The 20,855-nt window shown below is 45.3% G+C and overlaps 1 protein-coding gene across 1 annotated transcript in view; it reads right to left on the bottom strand.

Annotated features, from left to right (window-relative positions):
- Positions 1-20,855, bottom strand: part of LOC124007946 (adhesion G protein-coupled receptor A3-like) — a 50,111-nt gene that overhangs the window by 6,480 nt on the left and 22,776 nt on the right. The window contains exons 3-17 of the mRNA XM_046318839.1: positions 18,261-18,332; positions 11,968-12,039; positions 11,498-11,569; positions 10,896-11,056; positions 9,753-9,966; positions 9,156-9,320; positions 8,109-8,310; positions 7,701-7,850; positions 6,782-6,943; positions 6,350-6,553; positions 5,408-5,615; positions 4,804-5,012; positions 2,682-2,806; positions 810-933; positions 1-34 (exon numbers count right to left, since the gene is read on the bottom strand). The exon at positions 1-34 is cut by the window's left edge and continues 112 nt beyond it. Coding sequence (XP_046174795.1) covers positions 1-34; positions 810-933; positions 2,682-2,806; positions 4,804-5,012; positions 5,408-5,615; positions 6,350-6,553; positions 6,782-6,943; positions 7,701-7,850; positions 8,109-8,310; positions 9,156-9,320; positions 9,753-9,966; positions 10,896-11,056; positions 11,498-11,569; positions 11,968-12,039; positions 18,261-18,332 — 2,174 coding nt within the window. The remainder of the gene's footprint in view (positions 35-809; positions 934-2,681; positions 2,807-4,803; positions 5,013-5,407; positions 5,616-6,349; positions 6,554-6,781; positions 6,944-7,700; positions 7,851-8,108; positions 8,311-9,155; positions 9,321-9,752; positions 9,967-10,895; positions 11,057-11,497; positions 11,570-11,967; positions 12,040-18,260; positions 18,333-20,855) is intronic.

Consider the following 20,855-nt stretch of genomic DNA (forward strand, 5'->3'; position numbering starts at 1 on the left):
TGGCCAGGGTAGAGTAGTGCAGAATGATGCCCACCTAAAAACAAGACAACAATCTCAGTCCAACTTCAAACAAAAACCTTTGCTGTGAAAAGGTTCAGCACCCCAAACTGTACAACTGTACCAAATTTCATGCTTTTATGAAAAAGTGAAAGTTTTTCCACATATTTTGCCTGTACTATATATGAAGGCTTTATAGAGCATTCATACATTCTACATAGGCACTATATAGATGCTTCACAAATGATTTGTGAGCAAAATACTAGACATTTTCTGAAAATTAACTTCATAAAATGTTATTATACTAATTGTCAGTTGTTTAAATTCCTCGACAATGTAGAGCCTAGCTGTCAGATTTTCCCAGATGTTCTCCACCAGCCGGGCCCTTTGTATGAGGGACAATTCATTAATAAAATAACCTAGTGAAGATCAGCAGGGGCTGCCTTCAGCTGAAATATAAATATTTGAGAGACAGACTGAGTCCCGATTCTCCACCCTTCTCCCAAAGTGTGCACTTGCACACATCTCATCATGGATTTAACAAATGGTGTAAACTCTCTTTAGCCAATCCAATGCATTTCAATCTATGACGGCAAGTGCACACTTTGGGAGAAGGGTGGCGAGTCGGAACTCAGCCACAAGTCCAGGATCACAGTATGTTGCCAAAGGCACATCTTTCTCCACAACATCTTGAGATCCCCATATAATTCTGAGATGCTTTGGGCACGGGAAGGCAGGTTGGCAGTCTGCATGGTAGGCAGATAGGCTTGCACACCAGGGGGGTATGGTGGGTAGTAGGGGGGAATACTCACGGCTTGGCACACGCTGGCGTAGCGTGTCTGGTTGATGCCACCCACAAAGACGCCACAGGTGAGGAATATGTGGAGGCAGAGGTTGACCAGCATATGCCAGTACTTACGGCTGATCCGGACAGACCTGGACAGGCAAGCACACAGAACTGACATGGTAAGATTTGGCAAATAAATGCTGAGCTCAGGGAATAAAATATGTCAAATGTCAACAACAAAAAAAGAAAAGCTATTCGTACGTTTGACTAATTCAGAATCTTTGTTGTAATTTTGAATGAGTGTGGAATGGTGTAGATGTGCTTGTGGAGTGGTGAAAATATTACTGGAGCCTGGACAGTATTGGTTCCCAAACTTCTTTGCATTGTGACCCAACCAATAAGAAACCTTCTGCCAACAAATCTTATGCTGCGACCCGAAAGCGAGTCACAGTCCACCATTTGGTAATATACACGGTATTAGATACCGTACTACTAGTAAGATGGATACTTGGTATTGTCATGTTGTTGCCCTGTTGGTGAGGTTTATGACCCCTATAAATACCTTTCCCCCTTTTCTCTACTCTACAGATTGGACTCTTAGAAAGCCCTTTGTTAACATAGAGAGAGTCTGGTAACATCAAAAGGTTGGGGAATGGAACCATATTTCGGTAATCCAACCAGTTGAAAATATCCGTTGGTACATAAAGAATATGATGTCAGATCAGTTGTCGTCTGATACATTATTACTGATGATAGGATGACAAACTGTCACATCCTAGTTATCAAATTCACATGGAATTGTTGTGCAATTTAAATGTTTAAATATGAAACAATTTGTGAAAAGATTCAATGTAATTTTAGCTTCTAAATGAGATAATTATTTTCATGAGTGAACTATGCTCACTCAGTGGCCCCGCCCAAGTGAACAGACATTGGTTGTGAACTATGCAACACGCCGTTCTTTCCACCATGACAAAAGCCCATTGACGAAAGTCAACCTTGTGTTCCCGATGACGTGAGAACTGCTGTCCATACATTTAAAAGAGCTAATATCAACTACATAACTAAGCCAACCTCAACGTGAGCTCTGGTTGCGAATGGTTGAATGGCAACTTGATATGAACTTTGAACTCTTGTTCTCTTAAGAATACATCCTAGACGTCGAGTTAGCAGCAGCAGCTGTAAACGTGGGCCAGGAAAGGACGGACAATCTCTTCAGAAAGACAGGGTACTACAATGTACCCGTTCTACCACAAGACATATTCTTCAAAGGACAAGGGAGATCTCTGCTGGGCAACCCAGTCTTCCATCTACGACCAATCTATCGGAGCGCAGCTCAGAGTAAATATTTCTTGCATTTTCCTTTTCCAAATGGGCGGTTATTTAGAATGCATAAGATTCTGTATTTACGATAGCAAAGCTTCATAAGGTCCGATAGAGACCCAATCCTTTTGTTCCTCAGTCTTCCCGCGCTTTCATTCAAACACAACCCCCTTTCTTTGTGTAACCAGGCGTCATATCGGTTCCGTCCGCTAGGGACGTTTTCTTGTATGACATAATTAGTAATCAATGTATGATCCATCTTGTGTATATGTAATTCTGTGCGATTATATAGGTTAATAATTGACTGCTATCGATATAAAAGATTACCAGGTCTTTAAGAGTCTATTCAGAACACAACAGCTCTATAAACATTGACCGTGGTGCCCCGACTTTCTAGTTAATTACATTTACATGATTAGTTTGATCAGGTAATATTAATTACAGAGAAATTATTTTATAAAATAACATTTCATATCACTTAACCCGGCATAGCAAACATACAACACGTATCTTATATACCTGGTATACACTGTATTAGATTCTAACAGGACGAGTATGCAGGTAGAGCTGTTACCTGTGGTAGTATATGTAGCTTATGATGATGATCAGTAGACAGAGCAAGAGGACGATAGCCGTGGCGTAGATGACTGGGTGGAGAGGCTCGATGCTGGGAGAGAAATACTCCACCCCAGTAAGATCCTGTGGGATCAAATCAAATAGCTTTTGTCACATGCGTCAAATACAAAAGGTGTAGACCTTACCGTGAAATGCTTACTTAGAAGCCCAATGCAGTTCAGGAAATAAGAGTTAAGAAAATATTTACAAAATAAACTAAAATAAAACGGAACACAATAAAATAACAACAAGGCTATATACAGGGGGTACCGGTACCAATGTATCAATGTGCGAGGGTACAGGTTAGTGGAGGTAATTTGTATATGTAGGTAGGGGTAAGATGGACTCTGCATAGATAATAAACAGTGAGTAGCAACAGTGCAAAAACAGGGGGGGGTGTCAATGTAAATAGTTATGGGGGCCATTTGATTAATTGTTCAGCAGTCTCATGGCCTTTTGGACCTAGACTTGGCTCTCCGGTACTGCTTGCCGTGCGGTAGCAGAGAGAACAGTCTGACTTCGGTGACTGGAGTCTGACAATTTTTGGGGCCTTCCTCTGACACTGCCTAGTATTATAGGTCCTGGATGGCAGGAAGCTTGGCCCCCAGTGATGGACTGGGCAATACGCGCTATCCTCTGTAGCGACTTTTTTTTAACCTATATGTAAGTCCGTTAAGAACCAATTCTTATTTTCAACGACAGCCTAGGAACAGTGGATTAACTGCCTTGTTCAGAACGACAGATTTTAACCTTGTCAGCTCAGGGATTTGATCTTGCAACCTTTCGGTTACTAGTCCAACGCTCTAACCACTAGGCTACCTGCCTTACGGTCAGATGACGAGCAGATGCCTGCCATACCAGGCGGTCATGCAACCGGTCAGGATGCTCTCGATTGGTGCAGTAAAACTTTGAGGATCTGGGGACCCATGCCAAATCTTTTCAGGCTCCTGAGTGGGGGCCTGTTTGGTCCTTAATCTTGCTCACATTAAGGAAGAGGGTGTTGTCCTGGCACCACACTGCCAAGTCTCTGACGCCCTCCCTATACGCTGTCTCATCGTTTTTGGTGATCAGGCCTACCACTGTTCCGTCATTAGAAAACGAAATTGGAATTGTGATACAGTGAATTATAATTTAAATAATCTATCTGTAAAGTTGTTGGAAAAATGACTTGTGTCATGCACAAAGTAGATGTCCTCACCGACTTGCCAAGAATTTTGTGAAGTGGTTGAAAAACTAGTTTTAATGACTACAACCTAAGTGTATGTAAACTTCCGACTCAAACTGTACGTATGGTCACTGTGGGGACGACGTCGTCGATCCACTTATTGATGAAGCCGATAACCGAGGTGGAGTACTCCTCAATGTCATTGGAAGAATCCCGGAACATATTCCTGACTGTGCTAGAAAAACAGTCCTGTATCGTAGCATCCACGTCATCTGACCACTTCTGTATTGAGCGAGACACTGGTGCTTCCTGCTTTAGTTTTTTCTTGTAAGCAGGAATCAGGAAGATATAATTAGGATAGAATCAGATTTGCCAAATGGAGGGCGAGAGAGAGCTTTTTTCCCCCCTCTGGCTGCACATTTTACATGCTTATAGAAATTAGGTCAAACTGATTTCAGTTTGCCTGCATTAAAGTCCCCGGCCACTAGAAGCGCCACTTCTGGATGAGTGTTTTCTTGTTTGCTTATAGCCTTACACAGCTCGTTGAGTGCGGTCCTAGTGCCAGCATCAGTCTGTGGGGGTAAATAGACAGCCACAAATAACATAGATGAGAACTCTCTCGGTAGATAGTGTGGTCCATAGTTTTTCATGAAGTACTCTACCTCAGGGGAGCAATACCTTGAGACTTCTTTAATATTAGACATTGCGCACCAGACAAATAGACACACACCTCCGCCCCTCGTCTTACCAGACGTAGCTGCTCTGTCCTGCCGATGCACGGAAAACACAGCCAGCTCTATATTATCCGTGTTGTCGTATTTCCTAATTAAAAAATAGCCCTTGTTGGGAACAAACAACCTTATGTTGTCACATTTCTTCATTAAGTTTAAAAGCCAGGAACCCCCTGGCCACTCACCATGAGCACGGCATAGTTGCTGAGCGAGTCACAGGAGAGCGTGGTGAAGTTGTCATGGTGGCCCAGGAGACGGCAGCCCTCGCTTTGCCAACCGCCCTGCCCACCCAACAGGCTGAAGTTCCAGCAGGCGGGCACGGCGTCAGTGCCGCGGGCAAACCTCCGCAGCGTGGCGTTCACCGGCATCCGCAGGCCGCGCAGTGGGAAACCCTCTGACCAGAGAGAGAGAGGCGTTAGTCTTGAAGGTCAACACATGTCACGGTTCTTATCTTTATGAATCTATCAATCTTTTTTGCGCAACATTTTCAAAAACCTGTTGTAACAAAAAACAAGTTGCCACCTCACACGTAATTAATAGAAAATAAAATGGCCTCACACACTTTCACTACATAGAACTAAATGCTTTTAGCTTTTTCATACACTGTAAAATGTCAAATTACAGACGGATCCTAAATCAAGTCTTTGAAAGCTTTAATCAACATCTATTCATTCTAATAACATTTGTTGCCCATAACATAAAATTCACTATTAAAACAAGTCACAACAACATCTTGAACAAAACCCATCTAATACTATAGCGATACAGTGAGGTCCATGCCAGACTCACCTATCTTGGCCAGGAGCACGGGGGTGGCCACGTTCCTCCTCTTTCCCCCGTCGGCCAGCAGGGTGGAATTGCCCGTGGAGGGGAAGAGCTTGCCGTTGCGAAAGGCCAGCAGGTGGAACTTGTAGACGTTGTCACCGGCCTGGCCAGGGACAGAGTACTGGGAGAACAGAGAGGGGGGGAGCTGCAGGGACGCCTCCACTATGGTGTTCTAGGGAGAGAAAGAGGTGATTTATTCTATCATTGTATTTATACCTTATTTCTACAGGTGAATCCCATTGAGATTAAAATAATGGAGTGTACAGTATAACTGTGGGATTCTGGGTAACGCTTTATTCTACAGTTCATCGTTTTAATATGTGTTATGGGTGAACGTCACGTGACAATGCACCTCATTAAAGACGTCCGCATGTTTCCCCATCCGAAACGGTTTGTGGATAATTATGACAACATTTTGTGACGTTTTGGTCCTTGGTATGTCTTTTTTGGGCTGTTCGTGCACACAACAAGCCAAAGTCTACGCCCCCAAGGGATTCTTCAATTAGTTGTGTTTTGTCATTCAACAAGAGTTGACTCTTTTTCCTGCTCAAATTTTTCACTAGAGAAATACTGCACCAAACAGATTAGTTCAATGTAAAATTTTACGACTAGGCAAAAACATCAACATTTATGACAGATTTCTTAAATGATCTTAGACTAATTCTGACTGTTTTGAGGAGGTGTATAATGGCTACGGCGTCTCAAGATGGACAAGCTAAGGTCTGAAGGGAGTTCACGTCGCCTAGCCGAGTTCTGCTAGGAGCAAGCCAAACCAAGTATTCAGACGCATTAAGGAGGCCCGTTTCAATTAACATGACTGCTGCCGCTTGCTCTTTGCGGTCGAGACTTGGTTACTTTATAAGCACCTTGTGATCGACTCCCTTATGGCCATTCCTGTGTACTGACCTTAAGAGCAAGGCTGGACAGGGTGCTGGTGATGTTACACTTGAAGCTGAGCTGGCGGTCAGGGTTGCCGTCTAGGTCGATGCGCGGACCCAGGTCTCTGATCCCAACACGTTCAGGCATCAGCTTCTGAAACAGTGTGCAGGTCATGCCGTTGAAGCTGCTCGCCTTGATGGCGTGGGCCTCCAGAGCGATGTTATGGGAATTCTGGGAACAAATTATGGGAATTAGAGAAAGAATAATACACGAGGCGAAATGAAGAACAGTAAGATCAGACGGGCTTTGAAATTCAAATAGTGGAAAACACATCTACAGACAGTAGTGCGCCTCCCAATGACATCAATGCATTTATGCATCAATGCTGCTTAGGATTTGGTCCGTAGAGTTGTAATAGGACATGATATACTGTGATCCCATGATTTACTGTGATCTTACGGTGGAGTAGGCCTGGGCTGTGCTGGCTAAGCGGTGTACAGCGATCCTCTGGAGACACTCCACGATGCGGGAGCAGGCCCTGGCCTCGTGCTGAGCCATCCACAGCAACCGCTCGTCAGCCAGCATCAGGTTACTGGAGATGTCCACCATCACATCCCCCAACTGAGACAGACAGAGCAGGGTTAACACACACGCCAAGAAACAACAGAACTGCACGCTAAAAGATACCTGCACATACACGCAGGGCCACAGACAGGGCACGTGCATGCACCAGCCGTATCAACCGAAACAATGTTATTATCATCACCGTGGTTCCTCTCAGCGCTCTCTCCATGATTGCTGACTGAGGGCCGCAGGTCTCAACCAGGTGTGACATTCAGAGCCCTCTCTAATGAGCTCAAACTGACAGGTGCGCCATTGAATGACCTTCCAATGGAAACCAAACAGGCAAAGAAACCTGACCCCGGCCTTGCTCTGCAGTCCCTCACAGCTCAAATCCCAGACAGGAAACATCCCTCATTCCAGATCCTATCTTTTCCGCTCTCATTCAGATTCCTGTGGATTTAAACAGGACAGGGTTGCCTTGTCTCAACTACGAGGAACGTAGTGATAAAGTCAAGGGAAGACGCCCCAAATATCAGCAGTAAGATGGAAAGGCCTACAGTAAGTTGTATATTCACACTGTCACTTGCACTCAGAAGAAATGTGGCAGCACACACTGACAGACTATTACCTACAGTAGCTCCACTTAGTGACCCCATTTCTTCTCATGACACCTATGCCCGAAGGTTCACCTCATCGTGCATGGTGTTCGTATCCTCCGTTTGTGCGTCTGTGTGTCTTTATATGCAAGTGCGTGCATCTTATTCGTGCCTAAATGAGATACGCGGTGGGACTGTGAGATGGAAGCGGGACTCACCTCCTTGTATTTCTCGGCAAACTTGCCAAACTTCTCGATCATCTCGGCCACGAAGATGACGTCCATCTTATCGGAGAAGTTGGCGGCCTCAATTGTGTAGACGAGCAGCTGGCGGGCCGTGATCACTGCGTTGGTCATGTTCAGAGGCATCTAGAAGACACAGACAAGACAGACAGACAGAGACAGACAGATTTAGGGTGAAAGCGTCAAGAAGGAATTTGAGTGTAGGAGGGGATTAATCATAATAAAAACACTGTCAGAAGAAAGAGATGAAAATAACAGACCAAGAGTAAAGGCTTGAAAGATGAAAACAAAAGGAAGATGAGGAAAAAGAGAACGATGGATGTAGAGAAACAACACAGACAAAGAGGGCAAATCAAACATGGGCAGAAAGAGTGCCATGGTCACCTGGTTGATGATGTAGAGGATGCGGGTGACGTCCTTCTGGTACTGGCAGCGGGAGTAGTTGTCCTCGGCCCATAGGCCCCCACGGTCACAGTGCCGCCATGCCCGCAGCTCATCACCCACCGAGCCAGAGTAGATTCCCGCGCCCGACGCCAACTTGTTGCAGGGCATGTAGGCTCTGATGCCCGCCATGGTACGAGGCCATCTGAGAGATGGGGGAGGGGGAGAGGAAGAGCCGGAGAGCGGGAGAAAGAGAAAAAGATGGGGGGGGGGGGGGGGCCAGATGGAGCGGAGAGAGACAGACGGGGGGGAGAGAGAGGAGAGAGAGAGAATTTGTTCAGTTAGCAAAATGCCAGAATCCACCTAAGATTGATGAAGTGCTTAATAGATGTGCCAGGTTCACGTTTATCGTCATGAGTTGAGTCAGCGAGAGAGTTGGTTACGAAAAAGAAGAGTGGGAATGCCAGAGTGTGGTTAGCATGAGTCACGTGGTGTGTTCCAGGAACATCATGTGATTATTTAGCCACAGCTGCTGCCACTTACTGGTGCTCAACATCATCATCTAAAACAGTGGAAAGCTTTAATTCCAGCCCTGTTCTACGATTCACTCAATGGAATAGACGCTTGTAGACAATTACAATTTTACAAATTGAAAACATATAGCGAATCAAAACAAGCATTTCTTATCGGACAAGTTCACGTTAGTCCTTCCCTCGTTCTGTCAAGTTCTCTTCCATTTGGTGCCTCGTGAATACGACCTCGATATTACTACAATTAACAGTCTGATATTCAACCACTAGGAGGCGCCACAGAGCCGAGCTTGTTCCACAAACAACTGACACACTTAAGGGATGGGTAGCGTCAAGAAGTTAAACAGCCTAAACAAGTCCATTCAAATTACACAAGTCAGCATATACATACCTGCTTGCATAAAACAATAGCTGAGATTAAACCACATGGCGGAGATTAGATTAAACCAATAGAGGAATAAAAGTGCAATATTCACCTAAACCATTTATCTGACAGATGACTGACATCAACCGAGCTCACCTGAAGTCTCCCTTGTTGTTTGACACCCTGTCGGGTGGGCAGTACTTGGCAGAGCTCTCCAGAGCCATGATGTGGACGGTACGCGTGGTGTTCCCCCGGCTGGTCCTCACACGACACTCCCAGTTTCCCGTAGAGCCAGGCTGGATGTTGGAGATGGTCAACGCACTGATAGAACAGAGAGGGACAACAGTGACATAATATATCACTGCCAAACAGTAGCTAGTTTCAACCACGATTGCTGACAGGTGTCATTTGCATCAAATGAAAGTTTTTTTTTTTTAAAAGGTAACGTTCGTGACCATTTCTGACTTTGGCCTTTTACTATAACATAGGAGTCAAGCAGAGGATTTCCTCAGGGCTGACCGTATTGCTTTTTTACAAATGCATATACCGTGGTTTCATACACTGCCGAGGTAAAGAGGCCGCTTCAACTTCACGGTATCAATAACATTTTGTTTACGCTGACCCCCCCCCCCCCAACAGCATTTGTCACAAAGTGCGAAAGGCAGCACAGTGAGCAGATAGCAGGAGCACAGTGGCAAGACGAAACTCCCTGGAAGGAGGAAACAGACAGGAAGCAGATGGTCTTCATCGTACCTGGCGATGAGGGAGCAGTTCTGCACCATGCTCTTCTCGATGAAGATGCCCCGGGCTGCGTCGGGTTCCACCATACGGCCGTCCTGGTACCACAGCACCTGCATGTCCTCCGCCACGAACGAGGCCTGGCACTGGAAGGGCAGGCTGTCGCCCTGGAACACGACCTGATGCCGGGACGGCGTCAGTTGGAAGGAGGGCAGCTCCAGGGGTGCATCTGGGGAGGACACGGTTCCATTTAGGGCATTTGTTTCAGGTGTGGTTTATTTTAGAGTTTTGGCTTTTTTAACTTGGTGATGTGTGTGTGTGTGTGTGTGTGTGTGTGTGTGTGTGTGTGTGTGTGTGTGTGTGTGTGTGTGTGTGTGTGTGTGTGTGTGTGTGTGTGTGTGTGTGTGTGTGTGTGTGTGTGTGTGTGTGTGTGTGTGTGTGTGTGTGTGTGTGTGTGTGTGTGTGTGTACACATGACCATAGGTGAGTGTCTCTCTCTAGGGGACATGTCTGAGTAGGATGGGGTTAATTCAATGCCTTTCAAAACAACTTCATTCATCTCCTGCTGGGATCCCCTCAATAGTCAAATGGTGGTCCTATTCATCACTCAGGTCATGCGTGTCTACTTGTGAAAGCTGTGCCACGTATTTCCTAACCCGTGCAGTGAAGAGTGCCAAACTGATAAGACAGGGCAAGCACAAACAAACGCTGCACTGCGACGTACTGCTGGCCCTTTCCTTATCGCCTGTGCCATTGGACAACTCCCATTCCCAAAAATACCAGCAACACAAAACAGACGGCCGAGCCAAACTCACCACTGTGGAGTGGGGAGAGAGAGGTTTTAAGTACATCTATATATCTGTCCTGTCTGAGAATGCGTCTTAGGAGGGCAGCGTGCCAAAGACTGCATGTGAGAGTGTGTTCATCAAGAGTTAGCCTTGAGCAAGGTGATGTATGGTGTAGGGGAGTAGCATGTATGTGTGTTGTTGATTGTGTTCTGACAAAACTTAGGTTTGACGAAGGTGAGCGAGTGTGTGTGCGCGCACATGTGCATTGGTGCGTGCCTATGTCTAGTGTTCTCTCTGTGTGTATAGACGTACGTGGAACTTAAGGGCTGATGACTAAGTGTAGGACCAAATGTGTGTGTCTGTATCCTTACCACAGGTGAACAGTTCAGGCTTGGTGGAGGTGATGAGCTGGCCCTGCAGGGAGCGAGGGTAGGAGCAGCTGGTGTCCTTCACCCCCACATTGTTGTCATTGATCCAGCGCAGCAGCCACAGCAGGTTGCAGTCGCACAGCAGGTACGGCGTCTGGAACTCCCTGAGGTAACATGGAGACAGACACAGAGTTAAAGGGGCAGTTCAACACTCCCGATGACATCGTAGAGAGTCATTTTCTTATCTTTTTGACTACAGAATATATTAAAATCACAGTTTTACACATCTGTAGAAATAATAAATATGAGGTTAAAAAGTGGTAAAGTGCCCCTTTAAGTTTAATTTCCAGTCAAAAGTGCTAGCCCTATGAAGCAGTCTGGAAACAGAGGTTGAGGGTTTTTTTGGTAGAACCATTTGATTGTATGTTTTGTAATGTGTTTGTAGAAACTTGAGTTGCCAACTGGGAAATGGAAGTTACAGATTCCACCTTTAAGTGGCGGCCTGAAGAATGGCGTAGCCCTACCATTTGTAAATAGCCCAGTAAAAACACTGTAAACTGCTAGAGAGACGCATTTCTAACCGTCACCCCTAAAATCATACTTACAATGTCTTCAACGACACCAAGCTGTCGAACGTCCCTTGGGCTAGCGATGAAAACATATTTCCTGAAAGGTTTCTGAAAAGACAAGACGAAGGCTATCAATCACCTATAACAAATTCATTCAAATATGCCAACCTGTCACATCACACCATTAGGACCCAAACACAAACGGTCATTAGTTACTCCAGTGAGATGTCCAGGAATATCTTAATCCTCACCTTTGTATTGTGGGAACAGGACATGGAATAATGTGTTGCAGCTGTTGCACTGAAACTCTTGGGGGAACCCTGGGTAATATGCTAATATCTCAGCACCTGGCTGCCACCATTTTCTAAGGGCAAATACTATTGGGGCACTGGAGCCAAATATGTAACTTTCCCGTGAATGTACCTATCAATGACTTATGGGGTTGTTTTGAAAGTAATTTTTAAAGATAATAGAGAAAAAGCAAATCAAAAATAACTATTACTTACAGTCGAACCAGACTTAAGAGGCCCTTGAATATGTCCACGTTGAGGCAGCCAATGCGGTTGTTGGACAGGTCTCTGTAGAAAGCCAAACCAATGGAGATTCTGGTTATATTCTGTCCTGATTTGCTCATGTCAAACAGCAGCAATATTGTTTGAAACATCATAGGCCACCGCAAATTGTACAAACATGGAATGCATACGTTAATTGACATCATGTGGTGACTCAGTGAATTCTAATAAATCCACGTTGTCGGTCAACAAATCAAAATCGGAGAAAAACTGTCAACTAGACTGGTGTTGTCGTTCCCCCTAGAGGCAGATTGGGGCAGAGGCAGGGATAAAAAATAATAATAATAATTTTAAAAATATCGGGTGTCAGTTGTACAACTTTTCAAGGAGATTTGAGACGTCTGTGTTCACCCAGAGGGGGTTTCCACATCAAAGCCTGTGTAACACACTAAACTAGTCAAGATTAACCTCTTATAGTGCATGTCATACACATCAAAGCCTGTGTAACACACTAAACTAGTCAAGATTAACCTCTTATAGTGCATGTCATACACATCAAAGCCTGTGTAACACACTAAACTAGTCAAGATTAACCTCTTATAGTGCATGTCATACACATCAAAGCCTGTGTAACACACTAAACTAGTCAAGATTAACCTCTTATAGTGCATGTCATACACATCAAAGCCTGTGTAACACACTAAACTAGTCAAGATTAACCTCTTATAGTGCATGTCATACACATCAAAGCCTGTGTAACACACTAAACTAGTCAAGATTAACCTCTTATAGTGCATGTCATACACAACAAAGCCTGTGTAACACACTAAACTAGTCAAGATTAACCTCTTATAGTGCATGTCATACACATCAAAGCCTGTGTAACACACTAGTCAAGATTAACCTCTTATAGTGCATGTCATACACATCAAAGCCTGTGTAACACACTAGTCAAGATTAACCTCTTATAGTGCATGTCATACACATCAAAGCCTGTGTAACACACTAGTCAAGATTAACCTCTTATAGTGCATGTCATACACATCAAAGCCTGTGTAACACACTAAACTAGTCAAGATTAACCTCTTATAGTGCATGTCATACACATCAAAGCCTGTGTAACACACTAAACTAGTCAAGATTAACCTCTTATAGTGCATGTCATACACATCAAAGCCTGTGTAACACACTAGTCAAGATTAACCTCTTATAGTGCATGTCATACACATCAAAGCCTGTGTAACACACTAGTCAAGATTAACCTCTTATAGTGCATGTCATACACATCAAAGCCTGTGTAACACACTAAACTAGTCAAGATTAACCTCTTATAGTGCATGTCATACACATCAAAGCCTAGTGTAACATGTCAAGATTAACTTATACATCAAAGCATCTGTGTAACACACTAAACTAGTCAAGATTAACCTCTTATAGTGCATGACATACACATCAAAGCCTGTGTAACACACTAAACTAGTCAAGATTAACCTCTTATAGTGCATGACATACACATCAAAGCCTGTGTAACACACTAAACTAGTCAAGATTAACCTCTTATAGTGCATGTCATACACATCAAAGCCTGTGTAACACACTAAACTAGTCAAGATTAACCTCTTATAGTGCATGTCATACACATCAAAGCTTGTCTTTTTCGCCAGGCCGGCAGGTAGCATCATCTATTGCCCGGGGGTCCTTTGTAAAGAAACCATGTTTGGGCAAAGATTTTTCTCTGACAACATTCTGGAAATGTGTTGTTTAACTCAAAGATACATTAGGTCAAACGAGACGACATTAGGTAGGCAGGGCATTCGAAACAGCCATTCCAAAAACATGCCCCCATGTAGAAACGTAATGCTGTGGGTGTATAAAAAGAAATCAAGGTTGTGGGTGTATATGCAAGCAGTAACACCTGGATAAAATAGCATCCGCTGAACGACTCAAACGTAAACAAATGACTAAAGTGTAACACCGGTACATGTTACGAGCATGATAGTGTCGATGACATCCGTACGATGGCATCGTCCATATAAGGTTAACCCACATTTACATTATCAAGGTCTCACAATGCAATACAAACCCTAACCCAAGGCCAGGGCAGCAGCATTGCTACAACCCTAACCCAAGGCCCAGTGCCAGGGCAGCAGCATTGCTACAACCCTAACCCAAGGCCCAGTGCCAGGGCAGCAGCATTGCTACAACCCTAACCCAAGGTCTAATGCCAGGGCAGCATCATTGCTACAACCCTAACCCAAGGCCCAGTGCCAGGGCAGCAGCATTGCTACAACCCTAACCCAAGGTCTAATGCCAGGGCAGCATCATTGCTACAACCCCAACCCAAGGTCTAATGCCAGGGCAGCATCATTGCTACAACCCCAACCCAAGGTCTAATGCCAGGGCAGCATCATTGCTACAACCCTAACCCAAGGCCCAGTGCCAGGGCAGCATCATTGCTACAACCCTAACCCAAGGTCCAGTGCCAGGGCAGCAGCATTGCTACAACCCTAACCCAAGGTCCAATGCCAGGGCAGCAGCATTGCTACAACCCTAACCCAAGGTCTAATGCCAGGGCAGCATCATTGCTACAACCCTAACCCAAGGCCCAATGCCAGGGCAGCAGCATTGCTACAACCCTAACCCAAGGTCCAATGCCAGGGCAGCATCATTGCTACAACCCTAACCCAAGGCCCAATGCCAGGGCGGCAGCATTGCTACAACCCTAACCCAAGGCCCAATGCCAGGGCAGCAGCATTGCTACAACCCTAACCCAAGGCCCAATGCCAGGGCAGCAGCATTGCACTGGCAAACATCACAGCACTAGCAACACTTTTTTCAAATAATTGTGGAGCGCATCACGTAAACGTCCTGGTGTTGGTCTAATTATTGTTGTGGGTCCTAGGGAGGGTGGCAGCTTGGGAATTTACTGTGTGAGGTGGTTAGTTCCGCCTGCCCCGGAACCCGGAAAAACCTTTCGGGGGCTGCCAAGAAGTCGTGCTGGCATCCTGTGTCTGAGGAGGATTACCTTGTGGGGGGGGGGGGGGGGGTACTTCTTTAGTTAAAGGGATAAACTCCTGTCCTGCCAGTGCTGCCATGCCATATCACTAGACATGGTGCAGTGCTCTCGCAGTTGGGAAAATGTAGTGTGATGTCAAAGCAGCCCACATAAGGAGGAAACCATCTGCTATGCCTCTCACAAATGACATCGTTGTTGCTTGTGTCATCATCAGCAATGATCATAGCAACATCATGTCCAATGAATTTCCAACAATATTTTAAATGACAATTGCAGATCTCCTTGCCAGTTCTCCCCACACACTATAACGTTGCTTCAGGGCTGTGTGTCAAAGTCACAACGATCTTGGTTGTACAGTACTTCAAAACATAAAACCTGTCCATGAACTTGTCGTCTGTCCATGAAAGTAGCAGCAGAGCTCAACATTACAGCCAGGCAGACCCAGAGCAAGCCGTCTTTTGTGATATGAGCAGATGTTAAAATAGCCTGGTGTGTCAGTAACAACGCAGTGTCAGTGACTGTTCAGCTGTTGGTGGAATGTTGAGGCTGCTGCTAGGTGGTAAGGCCCTAAGGCCAGTACGGAAGAGGGGTTGAAGGGTGAAGTCTCCCCCAGACGCTGATCTTTGGTCGGTTTTGCATTTTCCCCACTATGGGTTAATATCAGAGTTGGGGGAGGGGGAAGTTGTTCCTACATCTGTACCCAGGGGAAACTTCACCCTGGAGTGACTTGAATAGGTGGCACTAAAACGCATCCAGTGACTCATGCAGCACAAACGTAATTTCATAGGTGTCGTGTGACTATATTGGCAACGTATGCATTTTGCTGAATGCAGATGGTATATCGACACAGTACTGAGTCGACTACTTGCTCCTCACCAGGACCTTGACTAGATGTATCAGGTGTTACAACAGGGTTGGAACTAGCCTTCCCTGGGGGCTCTCTCCTCCCAGGGTCTCTACTCCCCCACCTCTAGCCAGCCCGCCCCTAACAGCTGAGACCAGGCACCGTCTGACTGACACCAGATCAGACGTTTGTCCCGTGAAGAGTCCAGGCGCCAACCTAAAAGCGAAGCTAAGCGACCCTGCCGACGTTGCGGTCATGTTGTGTTGGCTCTGCTTTTTATTTACTGCAGTGGGAGTGGATCAGTTGCATATCTACTGTGCTGTAAGAGCCCTGGTTTGACTTTCATTTTAATTATTTAATCTTTATTTAACTAGGCAAGGTGGTTAAGAACAACTTATTATTTACAATGACGGCCTACCCCGGGCCAAACGGATGATGCTGGGCCAATTGTGCGTCACCCTATGGGACTCCCAATCACGACCGGTTGTGATACAGCCTGAAATTGAACCATGGTCTGTAGTGACGCCTCTAGCACTGAGATGCAGTGCCTTATACAGCTGTGCCTCTCCGGAGCCAATCAATAGGCTACAACATTTCCTAACAATGTACACTGGAATGGAAAGAGGACTTTGACCTAAGTAAGTTTTGATTACAAATGATGACAATGAAAGGGGTGAAGTAATGCATTTAACATGTCTGTTTATTCATGAGAACATTCAAGTCTGACTTCCCTCTCCTCTCTCTGACAAGATGAGTAAAAGAGGCAGGCAGCCTTGGTTTGGCCTAGCCGCTAGCGAGTGGCATGTCTCAAAAACAAGCAAAAATCTAATTAGGGTTTTTGGAAAGAGGTATAAGGACAGATGGGACAAATTTAAGATTGGCTGAGGCTGAGTGTGTGTGTGTGTGTGTGTGTGTGTGTGTGTGTGTGTGTGTGTGTGTGTGTGTGTGTGTGTGTGTGTGTGTGTGTGTGTGTGTGTGTGTGTGTGTGTGTGTGTGTGTGTGTGTGTGTGTGTGTGTGTGTGTGTGTGTGTGTGTGTGTGTGTGTGTGTGTGTGTGTGTGTGTGTGTACTGTCTTTGTCACGAGTCTGCTACCGACTGCATTAGAAGAGAGGGAGCGTGTATTTTCATGTCCTCCGTGTCAATTAAGTCAATCACCTTTTTCCAGAAGCCCAGCAGAGGGCAGGTGTAAGGGTAGGAGTTCAAGACTTTTTACCTCAGCTACTCTTTTCGCTCTTTCGTTAGCTGTGGAATTGGTTGAATTGTAAGCGATATATTGGAGACGCAGCCAGTTACCAATCAAATGCATGATTTAACGACCTGACAAGCTGTCTGCAATATATTTCCACTGCCAAACATGTTCATTTTGTGAAAAGACTGCTGTGCCGTTCTGAACAGAAACGCATTGATGAATTTTCAACAATTGGATATACAGTGTTTCTGATCAATTCGTTTCATTCTGACCCAACGTTGGCATTGTGTTATATAGTCCCATTCAAGATGAAATAGCTGTTGGCTGAATGATATAGGTTAGATCAGGGAAATACGGCTATAGTTTTAGAGAATATAGTTATACTGTTGGTTGTAAAATGGCCGCGGCTTGACAAGAGGAAATGAAGCTCTGTCCAAGCCAAGGAGATGACAACCTTCCCGTCTCACTCACTGCTCTGCACCAGCAGCCAAACTCTAGTTTATGTTGGCAAGGTCCGGCCAGTGTAAGTTGACAATACACACGCACGCACTCATACAGGCGCACGCACACACACACGCGCTCGCTCTCTCCCTAACACACACACACACACACACACACACACACACACACACACACACACACACACACACACACACACACACACACACACACACACACACACACACACACACACACACACACACACACACACACGCCCCTTTTCCCTGTATGTGTGAAAGTAGATCGGGCCTCATGCAGTCCCTGGCAAGGGCCCAAATGGACTGGAGAACTGAATAGAAAGCTGCTTTACAGCAGTCCCTTATAGACTGGATACACTAGAGACAGCGAGTTGGCAATAGCCTCGATACGAGATACGACAGTTAGGGCCATCATGAGTCAACATGAGTCAACAGTATTGATGAAACCTGACAAAAACCTATCGGTCAAAATGTTGCGATGTGGGACCATCTACAACCGTGTGTAGGTATTTCTCTTATCATCATACCCATCTCTTTCTCTTCTCTAACAGTATTGGAAACGGTGCGAATTGGATTCCGTGAAAGAAATCTGACGTTGAGCAAAAGAACTGGGTATAGACACAGGTTTGAAACCGTTCAGCCCATCACTCGTGCTGGCTGCCATCCAAGAGCTACACATTAAAGCATCTGCCAAGAAATTGACAAATGTTATTCAAATGAAAATGATTTAATGCTGATGGTAATACTGATAATGCTCACAGTCTTTTGAGTGCGAGCAGTCCAAGAAAAGCCCCCGGTTCAATAAGGCTGATGATGTTGTTCCGCATGTCCCTGTGAAAGACAAAAAGAGGGTGAGACACAAGAAAATAAAGACAAACTAAACAAGTACACAACAATTAATACTTGTAGTCTTGTTCAGATACTACGAATACTTGCAACCGACTTCAGTAAAAATGAGGAAAAATCATATAACACACATCAGAAAGAGTTGATTCATATTCCCTGATTGACTGCTCAGATAAATAGGGCTACTGTTAATATAAGTGCGTTGTACATTCAGGGACCACATGAGGGCAAAGAGACTAAAGGTGTTCGCATGCTTCCCAGCTGAAACAGTTCGGAAGAGATTGTGCATTTCTGTTAGTTTTGGACATCAGTAAGCGTTTACATTCCTTCGTCTGCGATTGGTAAACAGCAGGGATTCTTCAATAAAGTCTGTTGTCGTCATTCAAAGAGAGTCAACTCGTTTTGATGCACATTTTCTCCATTGAGAAATACTGCACCAAACATCTTCTTTAGATGTATAATTGTGCGACTAAGATCTCCTTGGCAAAAATTTTATCATGTCTTGAGTGATTTTAGATCAATTCTGACTATTTTGAGGAAGCGTATAGTGGCTACGGCATCTCAAAATGGACAAACAGTACTAATGGTGCTTTTTTTTCGTATTTCAATAGAAGGTATTTTAAGGGAGTACGCAAGCACACTAGTTCGGTTTGGCTAGCCAAGTTCGGCTAGGCGCCAACCGAACTGAGGTATGCTGACGCCTTAAGGCCTTCACCCAAGAGCCAGCTTTAAGCTAAAAATTCAGAAAAATGCATTGACTGAAACCCCACTGCTGCTCACCCCATTAACCCCTGGTTCTATGGTACTTTGTTACAGGATAACCACATGGCCAACAATCCTCCCATATCCCGTAGGACTCTCACCCACTCAGATCCCTGTGGCTAGGGCACGAAACCCCCCCCTACATCTATCAGGCCTCCTCAGCACAATCGCTGACATCCGTAGGTCCCCACACACGAAGGACCCCGCCACGCTTCGTCCTGGACCAAGTTTAAAGGCTGCGCGGTCACAGATACCCGCTAGCGCCTAGCGCTCCCCCGCGCCGTCACTGCCGAGTCACTCATTTACGATCCATGTTTCAAAAGATCTCGGGGGTCGCCACCTGAGCCGCTGGGTAACTGACTGGGCTGTTTGATGATGAAGAGCTGTCATCTGGTTGGAGGGGGATGGTGGAGGGGATTGGGAGGCAGGGCTACACATGGATCATAGGAGTCTATTGCTTTTGATGTGAACTGGCAGAATTGGCTTTCCTGTAGAGGGGTGTTGAAAGAAAGATGGAAAAGGGGGAGGACAAAAAAAAAATTCCCTTTGAAATGCAAGGAACAAATAGAGCACAGAGTGCCTTCGACCACCTGCAAGAGGCAGAGGAAGTGAGGATCTTTGTACTTGCTTTGTGCCGAAATTGTACTTTTCCCCTACTCATTTCTCTATAGCCAATTCTGTTCTCCCCTCTAAAAACCTTCCAAAAGTTTCACTTTGAAATGCTGGTGTTGCCATCCCCAACCCCAGCTGTGGTTTTTACCCAGCTGTTTGATGTTGCTGACCATAGTAAATCAACAGAGGTAGAATAGCAGTCCAGACTCTGGGGCAGGGTGTTCAACAAGCAAAAAGGTGGGTTTTACATTTATCCATGTCTTGATCAGGCTTAAAATCGTGCCATGGTGGGGCCGGTGCCAGTCAAATGGCCGGTGTCAAAACATCAGTGGAGGCAGTTTAGCACCAAAGCCAATCCCAATCTAATGAGCCTTTCATTTCCTCAAAGAGTAGTGTTGGAATGCTGGCAACGGGTGAAACAGTCCAACAATTGTTCTGGACTCGTTTCGAACTCCATTTCAGATCTCTCTGTGATTGCCTTTCCTAAGTTCGTTCAATGGTTTTCCCCCAAAACAAATGACAGCTTGAAGTGATCAGTTCTGGGCTTCTTGGAAGGGGGTAAAGAATGGTCTTTGTTTGGTGGATTACTTGAGGCGAGTCACATGAAAGGTACCGTTTCCAATCTGTTTGCAATTCAACGGAGTGTGTCAGTTGTTTAAAGATGGAATTTGTATTAGGGGAAACAGCGCCACTGGTCGCCCCCACCGCCTTTGTTATTGTTTGAACAAGGTGAGGAGGGTCACCGTGTGGTAAAGAAGACTCGCAGTACACATTCTTCTGTTCTATCGCGAGTCCAGTATTCGTTGTTGGAAGTAACTTCTTTGTTGTTGTAATAGCCCCAACGGACGTGGCCGTTTCACCATTACGGTTTTCCAGCTTGAAGAAGCTGGTTGATCTAGATTTTTGATTCACCGACGCTTGGGTGAAATACAATCTGCAGTACCCCACTGTCAAGTCGTCCCTGCTATCACTAAGATGCAATTTGAGGGGTGGCATCGACGTGTTGCAAAGTAAAATCCTACAAACCCAACACTACCACCTTTGCATCTGCAATCTACTGGCAGAAATAGGAGTCAAAGTGCAGAATATAAAACCATTTGAAGTTTCCTTTTTAGAGAAGCTTGTGGATAACAC

The sequence above is a fragment of the Oncorhynchus gorbuscha genome, linkage group LG21 (assembly GCF_021184085.1).
Source record: "Oncorhynchus gorbuscha isolate QuinsamMale2020 ecotype Even-year linkage group LG21, OgorEven_v1.0, whole genome shotgun sequence".
Lineage (NCBI taxonomy): Eukaryota > Metazoa > Chordata > Actinopteri > Salmoniformes > Salmonidae > Oncorhynchus > Oncorhynchus gorbuscha.